The sequence below is a fragment of the Ranitomeya variabilis genome, chromosome 2 (assembly GCF_051348905.1).
Source record: "Ranitomeya variabilis isolate aRanVar5 chromosome 2, aRanVar5.hap1, whole genome shotgun sequence".
In the NCBI taxonomy this organism is placed as follows: Eukaryota; Metazoa; Chordata; class Amphibia; order Anura; family Dendrobatidae; genus Ranitomeya; species Ranitomeya variabilis.
The window spans coordinates 625360889-625376495 of record NC_135233.1 but is presented as its reverse complement, the minus strand read 5'-3'; the positions used below and the strand labels follow the sequence as shown (position 1 = coordinate 625376495).

The window sequence follows — 15607 nt, the reverse complement described above, 5'->3', positions numbered from 1 at the left end:
CTCAACCAAAAAAAGGACGCATGCGTCGCAAAAACGCAGCGTTGTGCATGCGTTTTTGTTTGCGTTGTGCGTTGCGTCGCCGACGCTGCGGCGCACAACGCAAATGTGAACGTAGCAGGCTACGTTCACATTTGCGGTCCTCGCCGCAGCGTCGGGCGCCGCAGCGGCGCCGCATGCGTCATGCGCCCCTATATTTAACATGGGGGCGCATGGACATGCGGCGCACTTGCGTTTTGCGCCGCATGCGTCGCTGCGGCGCCCGCGTCGGTGCGCAGAGGACGCAGCAAGTTGCATTTTTGCTGCGTCCAAATTCAATGAAAAAAACGACGCATGCGGCGCAAAACGCAGCGTTGTGCATGCGTTTTGCTGCGTTTTTATTTGCGTTGTGCGTTGCGGCGCCGACGCTGCGGCGCACAACGCAAATGTGAACGTAGCCTAACACTGCCCCCTCCATTCCCTCAGCTCTTCTGCCCGCTCCATCTCCTCAGCTCTTCCGCCCCCTCAGCTCTTCTGCCCGCTCAGTCTCCTCAGCTCTTCTGCCCCCTCAGCTCTTCTGCCCGCGCAGTCTCCTCAGCTCTTCTGCCCCCTCAGCTCTTCCGCCCGCTCCGTCCCCTCAGCTCTTCTGCCCCCTCCGTCCCCTCAGCTCTTCTGCCCCCTCCGTCCCCTCAGCTCTTCTGCCCCCTCCGTCCCCTCAGCTCTTCTGCCCCCTCCGTCTCCTCAGCTCTTCCGTCCCCTCTGCGTCATCTCCTCGGTGCCACATTCAGCACTGCGAACCGGCACTGGCTAGAGGCGCGAGCTCTGCGCTGGAAGAAGCAGCCCCGCCCTCTCCTGTGACATCTAATCCCATGATACGGGGGCGGGACTCATGTCGTCAATTCCGGTCTGTTGCTTGGAAACCAGACGCGTTGAGGGAACGCACAGGAGCCGCAATAACAGGTAGTCAGAAAGCACGACCCTCCTTCACTGTTATCCCCCATCACTGTCACCCCCCATCACATTCACCCCCCATCACAGTCACCACCATCACAGTCACCCCCATCACTATCACCACTACTGTCACCCCCCATCACTGTCACCCCACATCAGTCACCCCCATCAGTCACCCCCCATCACTTTCACCTCTACATCACTGTCACCCCCATCACTGTCACCTCCACATCATTGTCACCTCCACATCACTGTCACCCCCATCACTGTTACCCCCCATCACAGTCACCACCATCACTGTCACCCCCCATCACTGTCACCCCCCATAACTGTCACCTCCCCCCATCACTGTCACCTCCCCCCATCACTGTCACCTCCCCATCACTGTCACCACCCATCACTGTCACCCCCATCACTGTCACCTCCCCCATTACTGTCACCTTCCCCCATCACTGTCACCTCCCCCATCACTGTCACCTCCCCCCATCACTGTCACCCCCATCACTGTTACCCCCCATCACAGTCACCCCCATCACTGTCACCCCCCATCACTGTCACCCCCCATAACTGTCACCTCCCCCCATCACTGTCACCTCCCCCCATCACTGTCACCTCCCCATCACTGTCACCCCCATCACTGTCACCCCCCATCACTGTCACCCCCATCACTGTCACCTCCCCCATCACTGTCACCCCCATCACTGTCACCTCCACATCACTGTCACCCCCCATCACTGTCACCACCATTACTGTCACCCCCCATCACTGTCACCACCATTACTGTCACCCCCCATCACTGTCACCCCCATCACTGTCACCTCCCCCATCACTGTCACCTCCCCCATCACTGTCACCCCCATCACTGTCACCCCCATCACTGTCACCCCCCCATCACTGTCACCCTCATCACTGTCACCCTCATCGCTGTCACCCTCATCACTGTCACCCCCCATCACTGTCACCACCATTACTGTCACCCCCATCACTGTCACTCCCCATCACTGTCACCTCCACATCACTGTCACCCCCATCACTGTCACCCCCCATCACTGTCACCCCCATCACTTTCACCTCCACATCACTGTCACCCCCATCACTGTTACCTCCACATCACTGTCACCCCCATCACTGTCACCCACCATCACTGTCACCCCCCATCACTGTCACCCCACATCACTGTCACCTCCCCCATCACTGTCACCTTACAATCACTATCACCACCCATCACTGTCACCCCCATCACTGTCACCTCCCCCATTACTGTCACCTTCCCCCATCACTGTCACCTCCCCCATCACTGTCACCTCCCCCCATCACTGTCATCCCCATCACTGTCACCCCCATCACTGTCACCCCCCATCACTGTCACCCCCATCACTGTCACCCCCATCACTGTCACCTCCACATCACTGTCACCCCCATCACTGTCACCACATCACTTTCACCCCCATCACTGTCACCCCCCATCACTGTCACCCCCATCACTGTCACCCCCATCACTGTCACCCCCATCACTGTCACCCCCATCACTGTCATTCCCCATCACTGTCACCCCCGATCACTGTCACCTCCCCCATCACTGTCACCCCCATCACTGTCACGCCCATCACTGTCACCCCCATCACTGTCACCCCCCATCACTATCACCGCCATCACTGTCACCCCCCATCACTATCACCGCCATCACTGTCACCCCCCATCACTGTCACCCCCCATCACTATCACTGTCACCCCCATCACTGTCACCACCACTGTCACCCCCATCACTGTCACCCCCCCATCACTATCACCCCACATCACTTTCACCTCCACATCAGTCACCCCCAGCACTGTCACCTCCACATCATTGTCACCTCCACATCACTGTCATTCCACATCACTGTCACCTCCACATCACTGTCACCCCACATCACTGTCACCCCACATCACTGTCACCCCCCATCACTGTCACCCCCCATCAGTCACCCCACATCACTGTCACCCCACATCACTGTCACCTCCCCCATCACTGTCACCTTACAATCACTGTCACCCCCCATCACTATCACCACCCATCACTGTCACCTCCCCCATTACTGTCACCTTCCCCCATCACTGTCACCTCCCCCATCACTGTCACCTCCCCCCATCACTGTCACCCCCATCACTGTCACCCCCATCACTGTCACCTCCACATCACTGTCACCCCCCATCACTATCACCCCACATCACTTTCACCTCCACATCAGTCACCCCCAGCACTGTCACCTCCACATCATTGTCACCTCCACATCACTGTCACCCCACATCACTGTCACCCCCATCACTGTCACCCCCCATCACTGTCACCCCACATCACTGTCACCCCACATCACTGTCACCTCCCCCATCACTGTCACCTTACAATCACTGTCACCCCCCATCACTATCACCACCCATCACTGTCACCCCCATCACTGTCACCTCCCCCATTACTGTCACCTTCCCCCATCACTGTCACCTCCCCCATCACTGTCACCTCCCCCCATCACTGTCACCCCCATCACTGTCACCCCCATCACTGTCACCTCCACATCACTGTCACCCCCCATCACTGTCACCACATCACTTTCACCCCCATCACTGTCACCCCCCATCACTGTCACCTCCCCCCATCACTGTCACCTCCCCCCATCACTGTCACCCCCATCACTGTCATTCCCCATCACTGTCACCCCCGATCACTGTCACCCCATCACTGTCACCTCCCCCATCACTGTCACGCCCATCACTGTCACCCCCATCACTGTCACCCCCATCACTATCACCGCCATCACTGTCACCCCCCATCACTATCACCGCCATCACTGTCACCCCCCATCACTATCACTGTCACCCCCATCACTGTCACCACCACTGTCACCCCCCATCACTGTCACCCCATCACTGTCACCCCCCCATCACTATCACCCCACATCACTTTCACCTCCACATCAGTCACCCCCAGCACTGTCACCTCCACATCACTGTCACCTCCACATCACTGTCACCCCACATCACTGTCACCTCCACATCACTGTCACCCCCACATCACTGTCACCCCCACATTACTGTCACCCCCACATCACTGTCACCACATCACTGTCACCTCCACATCACTGTCACCCCACTGTCACCTCCACATCACTGTCACCCCCATCACTTTCACTCCACATCACTGTCACCCCCATGATTGTTACCCCCACATCACTGTCACCCCATCACTGTCACCTCCACAACACTGTCACCCCCATCACCTTCACCTCCACATCACCGTCACCTCCACATCACTGTCACCCCCATCACTGTCACCTCCACATCATTGTCACCCCACATCACTGTCACCTCCACATCACTGCCACCTCCACATCACTGTCACCCCACATCACTGTCACCTCCACATCACTGTCACCTCCACATCACTGTCACCCCCACATTACTGTCATCCCCCATCACTGTCACCCCCACATCACTGTCATCCCCCATCACTGTCACCCCCACATCACTGTCATCCCCATCACTGTCACCCCCATCACTGTCACCCCATCACTGTCACCCCATATCACTGCCACCCCCATCACTGTCACCTCCACATCACTGCGACCCCACATCACTGTCACCCCCCATCACTGTCACCCCCATCACTGTCACCTCCACATCACTGTCACCCCCATCACTGTCACCTCCACATCACTGTCACCCCCATTACTGTCATCCCCATCACTGTCATCCCCACATCACTTTCATCCCACATCACTGTCACCTCCACATCACTGCGACCCCACATCAGTCATCCCCATCACTGTCACCCCCACCACTGTCATCCCCCATCACTGTCATCCCCCATCACTGTTACCCCCACATCACTATCACCTCCACATCACTGCGACCGCACATCACTGTCATCCCCATCACGGTCATCCCCCATCACTGTCACCCCCACCACTGTTACCCCCACATCACTGTCACCACCATATCAGTCACCCCCCACCACTGTTACCCCCACATCACTGTCACCTTCACATTACTGTCATCTCCATCACTGTCACCCCCATCACTGTCACCTCCAAATCACTGTCATCCCACATCACTGTCATCCCCCATCACTGTCACCTCCACATCACTGCGACCCCACATCACTGTCATCCCCATCACTGTCACCCCCATCACTGTCATCCCCATCACTGTCATCCCCCATCACTGTCATCCCCATAACTGTCATCCCCCATCACTGTCATCCCCCATCACTGTCACCCCCACCACTGTTACTCCCACATCACTGTCACCCCCACATCACTGTCACCTCCACATCACTGTCACCTCCACATCACTGCGACCCCACATCACTGTCATCCCCACATCACTGTCACCCCCACATCACTGTCACCCCCACATCACTATCACCCCCACCATAATAAACTGGTGTTGTCCTCCTACAGGTGTCATGGAGGCTGTGGAGGAGGTGCATGAGCACAGACAGGAGGGTGCTGATATCTGCAGGTGAGTCAGGACCGTGCACTGATGCGGGATACAGGGGAGGACCGTGCACTGATGGGGGTGCATCCTTATCTTGTCTCCCATTTATTGCAGAGGGTTGGACCCTTCCGTAGACATCTCATCATTTCCATCTTCCTACACCCACAACTCTCCTGAGGAGCAGATGCTACTGGACCTGGCAGAAAACTTCTGTCGACAGTACTCGCTCCTCTATCCCCACCGGAAGCCGCTCTTCATATCCCCACAGAACGAGTGCGGTGTGCAGGTGAGTGCGCGTGACCCCCACGAAAATGATGGATGGGTGCAGTGTCTTGGTGTGGAAGATGGGAACGCGCGGTCTGGTGCTGTGGGAAGATGGGGACGCGGTGTCTTGTGCTGTGCAAAGATGGGGACGCGGTGTCTTGTGCTGTGTGAGATGGGAACACAGTTGTGGAGAAACGAGGTCAGTGGGTGCTCTCGTCCGCTGGCCCGGCTGTCTTTAGCAAGACTGCATGGACCACGGCTCATACCACTGAACGCCCGCTCTATCTCCCCGTGGGCAATACACTACACAGACAACACAGGGTTAAGGTAAAACAGTGTGGCAATACTTTATTGAACCACAACACACCATAGCAAACAGAACAATCCCACCATGGCAGGAATTGTTTGGTTACATGGGCGCATATAACATATCACTGCGTCTCCACGTATTTCCAGTATGACATGATGTCAGAGCTCCCAGGGTCGCTACTCCATCTGTGGATGAACGCACAGAGAAGGGGTAACGACAAGCATAGGGAGATGACCAAGAACTGTCCATAGAGTCCATACAAAGTCCAAAGCCAGTTGACACGAGAGTCACCACCTGGCTTATCTGACCATCTCTATGGAACCAGGGTACATGGGCGCATATAACATATCACTGCGTCTCCACGTATTTCCAGTATGACATGATGTCAGAGCTCCCAGGGTCGCTACTCCATCTGTGGATGAACGCACAGAGAAGGGGTAACGACAAGCATAGAGAGATGACCAAGAACTGTCCATAGAGTCCATACAAGGTCCAAAGCCAATTGACACGAGAGTCACCACCTGGCTTATCTGACCATCTCCATGGAACCAGGCGACCAGCGGGTCCCAACCCTGGCTTTAACCAAACATATCCATGGTGCAGAGATGGTCACTGGATCAGATCTGTGTCCTTCCAACCGAACCGGAGCCGAAAACCCCTAGGTTGTATACTATAGAATCCTAGATCAGTGTCCCTCGTGATGGTGAATGATGAATTGGCTTCAGTCCTTTCTCTTGTCTGTTGGGTGGTTTTCAGAACCTCTGGCTGGTAGCTCTGTATTACTTCAGACTCCCAGAATGTGATGTCTGAGTCCTTTATATACCCAAGGCATGCAAGCTATTCTTAAGGCTGAGTCACACATAACGATATCATTAACGATATCGTTGCAACGTCACGTTTTTGGTGACGTAGCAACGATCCCGCTAACGATCTCGTTATGTGTGACAGCGACCAACGATCAGGCCTTTGCTGGGAGATCGTTGGTCGTTGGGGAATGATCAGGACCATTTTTTGGTCACTGATCACCCGCTGTCATCGCTGGATCGGCGTGTGTGACGCCGATCCAGCGATGTGTTCACTTGTAACCAGGGTAAATATCGGGTTACTAAGCGCAGGGCCGCACTTAGTAACCCGATATTTACCCTGGTTACCATTGTAAAAGTTAAAAAAAAAAACAGTACATACTCACATTCTGATGTCTGTCACGTCCCCCAGCGTCCACAGGGTTAAAACTGCTTTCGGCAGGAGCGCTGCTAATGCACGCGCTGCTGCCGAGAGCTTCCCTGCACTGACTGTGTCAGCGCCGGCCCTAAAGCAGAGCACAGCGGTGACGTCACCGCTGTTACTGCCGGCGCTGACACATTCAGTGCAGGGAAGCTCTTGGCAGCAGCGCGTGCATTAGCAGCGCTCCTGCCGAAAGCAGTTTTAACCATGTGGACGCCGGCGGGGGACGTGACAGACATCAGAATGTGAGTATGTAGTGTTTTTTTTTTTTACTTTTACAATGGTAACCAGGGTAAATATCGGGTTACTAAGCGCGGCCCTGCACTTAGTAATCCGATGTTTACCCTGGTTACCCGGGTGCTGCAGGGGGACTTCGGCATCGTTGAAGACAGTTTCAACGATGCCGAAGTCATTCCCCTGATCGTTGGTCGCTGGAGAGAGCTGTCTGTGTGACAGCTCCCCAGCGACCACACAACGACTTACCAACGATCACGGCTAGGTCGTATCGCTGGTCGTGATCGTTGGTAAGTCATTTAGTGTAACTCCAGCTTTAGAATTACCCAGGGTCTTTCAGTCCAACATCAAGATAAGGTAAACAATGGTGATGGGATTAAGTAGCACCATTAGCACATAAGCACACATCAACAAACAAAGCTTAACACACTCAATGTACAGTCACTATTAGGCCATGTGCACACGTTCAGTATTTTTCGCTTTTTTTCGCGTTTTTTCGCTATAAAAACGTGATAAAAACGCGAAAAAAACGCTAACATATGCCTCCCATTATTTTCAGTGTATTCCGCATTTTTTGTGCAAATGTAGCCTTTTTTTCCGCGAAAAAATCGCATCGCGGAAAAAAAAGCAACATGTTCATTAAAATGCGGAATTGCAGGGGATTCCGCACACCTAGGAGTGCATTGATCTGCTTACTTCCCGCACGGGGCTGTGCACACCATGCGGGAAGTAAGCAGATTATGTGCGGTTGGTACCCAGGGTGGAGGAGAGGAGACTCTCCTCCACGGACTGGGCACCATATAATTGGTCAAAAAAAAATAATTAAAATAAAAAATAGTCATATACTCACCTTCGATGTCTTCCCGCCTCTCCGCTGCATGCTGCCGCTTCGGTTTCTATAGCTGGTGTGCGGTGAAGGACCTGCGATGACGTCGCGGTCTTGTGATTGGTCGAGACCGGTCATGTGACCGCTCATGTGACCGCGACGTCATGGAAGGTCCTGAACCACACCGGCATCTATAGGAACGGACGCCTGCAGGTTAGTATAACCATTTTTTTTATTTTTTTTATTATTTTTAAACATTCTATCTTTTACTATAGATGCTGCATAGGCAGCATCTATAGTAAAAAGATGGTCACACTTGTCAAACGCTATGTTTGACAAGTGTGACCAACCTGTCAGTCAGTTTTCCAAGCGATGCTACAGATCGCTTGGAAAACTTTAGCATTCTGCAAGCTAATTACGCTTGCAGAATGCTAAAAAAACGCAAAAAAAACGGAAAAAAAACGCAAAAAAAAAATGCGGATTTCTTGCGAAAATTTCCGGTTTTCTTCAGGAAATTTCTGCAAGAAATCCGGACGTTTGCACATACCCTTAAGGTACCTTCACACTAAGCGACTGCTAACCTGCACTGAATGTGTCAGCGCTGGCCGGCCGTAAAGCAGAGCACAGCGGTGATGTCACCGCTGTGCTCTGCTTTACGGCCGGCTGGCGCTGACACATTTAGTGCAGGGAAGCCGCCGGCAGGGGACGTGACAGACATCAGAAGGTGAGTATGTAGTGTTTTTTTTAACTTTTACAATGGTAACCAGGGTAAATATCGGGTTACTAAGCGCGGCCCTGCGCTTAGTAACCCGATGTTTACCCTGGTTACCCGGGTGCTGCAGGGGGACTTCGGCATAGTTGAAGACAGTTTCAACGATGCCGAAGTCGTTCCCCTGATCGTTGGTCGCTGGAGAGAGCTGTCTGTGTGACAGCTCCCCAGCGACCACACAACGACTTACCAACGATCGCATCGCTGGTCGTGATCGTTGGTAAGACGTTTAGTGTAACGGTACCTTTACAGACCCACACAGTATGCTAGACAGTATATCAGTTGGCAAGTCTGTCCTCTTGACCCACCAGACATAAACACCCAAATTCACAAGCCAATATACAGACAAAAAGCCAGCCCTTTTGGCTCTGCAAAAACATGGTTGTCTGGGAAATTAAGATACAATCTGGTTTCTTCACAGCGGTGTCTTGTGCTGTGCGAGATGGGGACGCGTGGTCTTGTGCTGTGCGAGATGGGGACGCGGTGTCTTGTGCTGTGCGAGATGGGGACGCGGTGTCTTGTGCTGTGCGAGATGGGAACGCGCGGTCTTGTGCTGTGCGAGATGGGGACGCGGTGTCTTGTGCTGTGCGAGATGGGGACACGCGGTCTTCTGCTGTGCGAGATGGGAACTCGGTGTCTTGTGCTGTGCGAGATGGGAACACGGTGTCTTGTGCTGTGCGAGATAGGGACGCGGTGTCTTGTGCTGTGCGAGATGGGGACGCAGTGTCTTGTGCTGCGCGAGGTGGGGAGGCGGGGTCTTGTGCTGTGCGAGATGGGGACACGCGGTCTTGTGCTGTGGAAGATGGGGACGCGCGATCTTGTGCTGTGGAAGATGAGGGTGTGCGGGCTCATTAAGTGTTAACGCTCTTCTCATGGCCTACACCCTTTCTCGATCCACAGAAGTTTGTGTGCTCCACGCTGCGCCCCACTCTCCTTCCGTACCCGTTGCTCTACCAGTGGGAGGAATGTGCACACTTTGTGTCCGAATTTATAACTATGAGACCACTGAACTCCGCGACTGAGCTGGTAACGATCCATAATTCATCTGTGCCGTCTGACCCTCACTCCCTATTCTGTCTTCTCTTCTCTGTGTCCCCTCTCACCTCTCCCTCTCTAACCCTTCTTTCTGTACCCTATTTTCTGTGCACCCCATTCCCTCTCCTCTATTTCCCTCTTTGTTCCCTCTCCTCTCACCTAGGTCTCCTCTCGTCTCCCTTTCTGTCCCCTCTCTCCCTCTATGTCCCCTTGCTTTTCTCTACCCTTGTCTCTTCGCCTCTCTCCCTTTTTGTACCCTTGCTTCTCGCCCTCTGTCCTATAATCTCTCCTCTCTCGTTCTTTGTCCTCTCCCTCTCTGTCCCCTTGCATCTCTCCCTCCTCGCCTCTCTCCCCTTTGTCCCCTCTCTCCCCCTTGGTCCCATCTCCCATCTCTCTCAGTCCCCTCGCCCCTCTCCCTCTATCCCCTCTCTTACACTGTGCCCTCGCCTCTCTCCCTCTGTCCCCTTGCCTCTCTCTTTCTCCCCCCTTCCCCTCTGTCCCCTCTCTCCTCTTGCCCTCTCCGCCCATCCCCTCTCTCCCTCTGTCCTCCCTCCCTCTGTCCCCTTGCCTCTCTCTTTCTCTGCCTCCTCTCCCTCTGTCCTCTCTCCCCTCTTTCCTGTATGTTAGAGGTCTCTCATTGAGGATTTTCTCCCGGTTCTTCTTGCTCACAGCCGCACTGCCTCTCCTCCTCGTTCTCTGTTCTGCGGGAGCAGAGAGGAAGTTGCTTTGATTTCAGTGTGTTGCTCTGCTCTTTGCTGCTGGGCGCTGGATACGATGCCTACTGTGTTAGCGGATATGCAACTCGCAAAATGTGCCTTATGGATGAGCGTGAAGAAGCCTGCCCCCTGCTGAACACACCGCAAGAGGTGAGAACAAAACCAGGTGTAGAGGGTATGGAGGGCTAATACTGTGAGCACCCAGGCGGCACGGTGTCTCCCACTTCTCCCATATTTGTTGCTCTCGTGGCCCCCGTGGTCTTCATATCCGCACTATTACTCCATTTCAGAGCTGTGGATCATCACCCCTGAAAAGTCCCCAGAAGTATAGTGTGCGACCCCCCAGACAATTATTCAGCAAGTATGAGTTCCAGCAGGAAGTCAAGAAGGAAGCGAAGGAGCAGGCCGCCATCCAGAGGCAGCAAGAAGAGGAGGATCGACGCCTGGCGGTAAGTTTTCATACTGTACTCCCCATACCGAGGCAATGATCCCTACAGAGCAGCTGGCAAATGCTGTGATCCCTACTGATTGACGTGGTGCAGAGTCTTCTACTACCACAGCCCCCATAACAATAATAAGAATGTTATTTCTATAGCGCCAACATATTCTGCAGTGCTGTACGATAGGAAACGGAATGGACAGACAATAAAAATATCACAAAGTAATACATATCACCAGTTACAAAAGGAGCAAGGGTCCTGCTACAATCTACTAGGAGATGGGGGGGCATAATGTGCGGCTATATATGGTCTATCCATGTTCATGCATGATCCATCACCAGCCAGGACCTGTATATATCTCCATATATGATGATTCAGCACGAGTAGGTGATAGACAGAGATGAGATGTAGAGCGGTGCATGACTGTGGAGAGGACAGGTAGGTAGTAGACAGAAATGAGGAGACGTAGGGCGGTGCAGCACTGTGGAGAGGACGGGTAGGTGGTAGACAGATGAGGAGATGTATGGCAGTGACAGCACTGTGGAGAGGACAGGTAGGTAAACAGAGATGAGGAGGAGACATAGGGCAGTGCAGCACTGGAGAAAACGGGTAGGTGGTAGACAGATGAAGATGAGATGTAGTGCGGTGCAGCACTGTGGAGAGGACAGGTAGGTAGTAGACAGATGAGGAGATGTAGGGTGGTGCAGCGTTGTGGAGAGGACTGGTAGGGTGGTAGACAGATAAGGAGATGTATGGCGGTGCAGAACTGTGGAGAGGACGGGTAGGTGTTAGATGAGGAGATGTAGGGTAGTGCAGCACTGTGGAGAAGACAGGTAGGTGGTAGACAGATGAGGAGGTGATGTAGGGTGGTGCAGCACTGTGGAAAGGTAGGTGGTAGACAGATGTAGGGTGTTGCAGCACTGTGGAGAGGACAGGTAGGTGGTAGACAGATGAGATGTAGGGCAGTGCAGAACTGTGGAGAGGACGAGTAGGGTGGTACACAGAGATGAGGAGATGTAGGGTGGTGCAGCACTGTGGAGAGGACAGGTAGGTGATACACAGATGAGGACATGTAGGGTAGTGCAGCACTGTGGAGAGGACGAGTAGGGTGGTAGACAGAGATGAGGATGTAATGTAGGGTGGTGCAACACTGGAGATGACAGGTAGATGGTAGACAGAGATAAGGAGATAATGTAGGGTCGTGCAGCACTGTGGAGAGTACGAATAGGTGGTAGACAGATGAGAAGGAGATGTAGTACGGTGCTGCACTCTAGAGAAAACGGGTAGGTGGTAGACAGAGGTGAGGAAAAGATGTAGGTGTCACGCACAGTGTGAAAAGACCAAGTGCAACACGAGGGGAAGGAAGACCAAACACTTGGTAAAGGGGTGTGGAGACCTCTAGGCAGATCTAATAAAACTCTGCCTCACCTACTGTCCCTAAATTGGTTCCATACCAATCGCTGAGCAGGAACCTAAGCCATGTATATCCCTACAACTAGGCCCTGGATAGGGAAGGGGGGGTGATGAACACAGGCTATTCCCCACTGTACACTGGGGAAGTGTACAGAAGGGAGTCAAACAAGGTCGAAGAAACTTATCTTGAGTAGACTCAGAGTAACCCCAAACGTCCTCCAACAGCACCAGAGACCAAGATAGCCGACTGCATTAGCTCCAAGCCTTCAAAATGGAAAATGTGAGTATCACTGGCAACTCCTTGAAGCAGACTGGGGGGTCATAAACACCAAGGTCCAGGTGTGTCAATTAGAGCCGGAGGGAGGTTGCCGCTGGGTCCAAAAGTCAGAAGGATTAAGAAAGGATCTGCAATGCTAAACGACCTTCTGAAGCCAAATGCAGAGTGAGTCAAAAGAATCTGACATACCAGTGACAGTACCCCAGCCTCTACGAGTGGCCTCCAGCCACTCAGGAATAAGTTTCTCAGGATAAGAGGTGTGGAATGAACAAACCAACCTAGGGCATTCACCTCTGATGCCAAGACCCACATCCTTTCCTCTGGACCGTAACCCTCCTTTCAGTGCACCAATTGTTGTAGGGAACGGCGTTGGAGGTGAAAATCTACAATCCTTGAAACCTCTAACTCTAGATTACCATCAACCATTATTGGGGGTGGCGGTAGGAGTGAGGGCTCAAGATGTTCCACATATTTCTTGAGAAAAGGCCTGTGATGGACACTGTGGGTCTTAAGGGCCTGAGTTAGCTCATGATGAAATATTGCTGGGTTAATGACAGCGGTTATTTTATAGGGACCAATAAACCTAGGTCCTAACTTCCAGGAAGGAACCCTGAACCTGAAATTCCTGTTATACAACCAAACAAAGCCATTCACATTCAGGTCCGACCTGGCGAGCGTTTTCTGTCAGCCATACGTTTGTACCTGTCTCCCATGATCTTCAAATTACTCAGAACCCCCCACCACACTGAGGAGAGCTACAAAGCAAAATGTTCCTCCTCTGGAACTCCTGAAGCCCCTCACCGCTAAAAGGTACCAAACTGTTTATGGTAACCGTTGCACCAAAGAACGGTGACCTGTTGGTAGATTTTTGACTGTGATTATTAATAACAAACTTAGCCAACGGTAAGTAGGATTCCCAATCCTCCTGATTGTTGGAGACAAGACACCTGAGATGTCTCCAAATTATGTTTAATGCGCTCGGTGTCACGGTTCCACCCCTCAGTGTGTCTGGGATGCGGTTACTGACAGCTTGGCCATCCAATCTGGTACAGGGGCGTGCTGAGCAGTCAGTGTGTTGATTGAGAGCTCGACTATCCAATCTGAGACTGTGAGGCATCTGCTGTTGCGTGTGTTCATTATTCCACTTAATGGCCATGCTTCTTAACTGAGCTGAGTTTCCCAGAACACTGCCAGACATACATTCATCTTGTGAGGTTTGTGCTCTCTGTGCCTTGAGTTCTGTATGCTTGATATGTTACCTGACCTTGGACTTCGTTCTGACCATCTGCCTGTTTAACCTCTTCAGTTCTGATACGTTATCCTTCTGGTACTCTGAACTTGAAACGTTACCTGACTACACTTTTGTCTCTTCCTTCTGTTTATGACGTACCCTCTTGGCTTCTAAGGCTACTTTCACATTTCCGTCTTTCCTCTGCCGTCGCAATACGTCGATTTTTTAAAATGCAGGATCCTGCATTTTCCCATAGACTTGTATTAACGACGTATCGCGACGGATGGACACACGTTTCTTCCGTCGTGCACTGGATCCTGTGGAATGTGACGGACCGTCTCTTGCAAAAAACGTTCAAGGGAAGGTTTTTCTGTACGTTGTTTCCAGTGTTTCAGACTGCGCATGCCCAGCAGGAAATCTCACACTCACTCTCTTTCCTCACCCAGAATACAGACGGAAATGTGAAAGAACAATCTTCCGTCGGTATGTCGCGCCGACGCTTTGTGATGGGCGACTACCGACGGAAATGTGAAAGTAGCCTAACCTTGGACACCTTGACCACTCTGACTCACGGGTTGGCCGTGAGAAGTGACTAGCGTCACACTTGGTCTGTCCAATCGACTGAGGATGGAAAGCAGAGGAAAAGGACAGCTAAAACCCAGTCGAGAATGGCACGCCCTCCAGAACTTACAAACAAACTGGGGCCCCCGATCTGACACCGCATAGGAGGGAACCCGTGAAGCTTCACAATCCCATTTATAAACATCTGAGCAAGAGTCTTGGCATTCGGAAGTGCCGGTAATGTGACGAAGTGAACCATCTTACTGAACCTATCTACAACCACTAAAACCACAGTCTTGCCTGCAGATACCGGTAGGTAGGTAATAAAATCCATGGCCAAGTGAGTCCATGGCCTGCTAGGAATAGGTAGCAGAAGAAGAATACCAGACAGACGTAGATACTACAAGCAAACACGTGCAGATACTACAAGCAGACACCTGTTCAGCCACATCCCGCTGCAATCCCGGCCACCAAAACCGACGAGAAAGGAGGTCCGCGGTTGCCTTACCACCTGGATGACCAGGAAGCACAGAGTTGTGATGTTCCCCAATTACTTTGTGTCACGAATCACAGGGGGATATTTTTATCATCCCACTGCTGCCACCAAAATGTCACGAATCACAGGGGGATATTTTTATCATCCCCACCGTGGACACCAATATGTCATGAACCGGGGTTGTTTTGTTGGCCTCGGTTCTTTTCTGAAGGGGATTTATCTATATCCCACTTTCCAGTTCCGGTTTGGATATTGCAGCTCTCTGGCTCCCCCCTTACCCCCCCAAGTCAGACAGGGTACTGCACCTAGGATAATTAGTCGCCTGAAAGGCTGTCTTTTACTATGTCCTGGCTAATGGGCACACTGCAGCGAGGGCGACATAACTACTCCCACTCAGGGGGGAATAATAAT

General features: G+C 52.6%; 1 protein-coding gene across 1 annotated transcript in view; it reads left to right on the top strand.

Annotated features, from left to right (window-relative positions):
* The first annotated feature begins 630 nt into the window (after positions 1 to 630).
* The window catches only part of DRC7 (dynein regulatory complex subunit 7), an 89476-nt gene continuing 74499 nt past the window's right edge, over positions 631 to 15607 (top strand). The window contains exons 1-6 of the mRNA XM_077288995.1: positions 631 to 936; positions 5364 to 5424; positions 5515 to 5686; positions 9928 to 10053; positions 10734 to 10928; positions 11069 to 11227. Coding sequence (XP_077145110.1) covers positions 846 to 936; positions 5364 to 5424; positions 5515 to 5686; positions 9928 to 10053; positions 10734 to 10928; positions 11069 to 11227 — 804 coding nt within the window. The 5' untranslated portion in view covers positions 631 to 845. The remainder of the gene's footprint in view (positions 937 to 5363; positions 5425 to 5514; positions 5687 to 9927; positions 10054 to 10733; positions 10929 to 11068; positions 11228 to 15607) is intronic.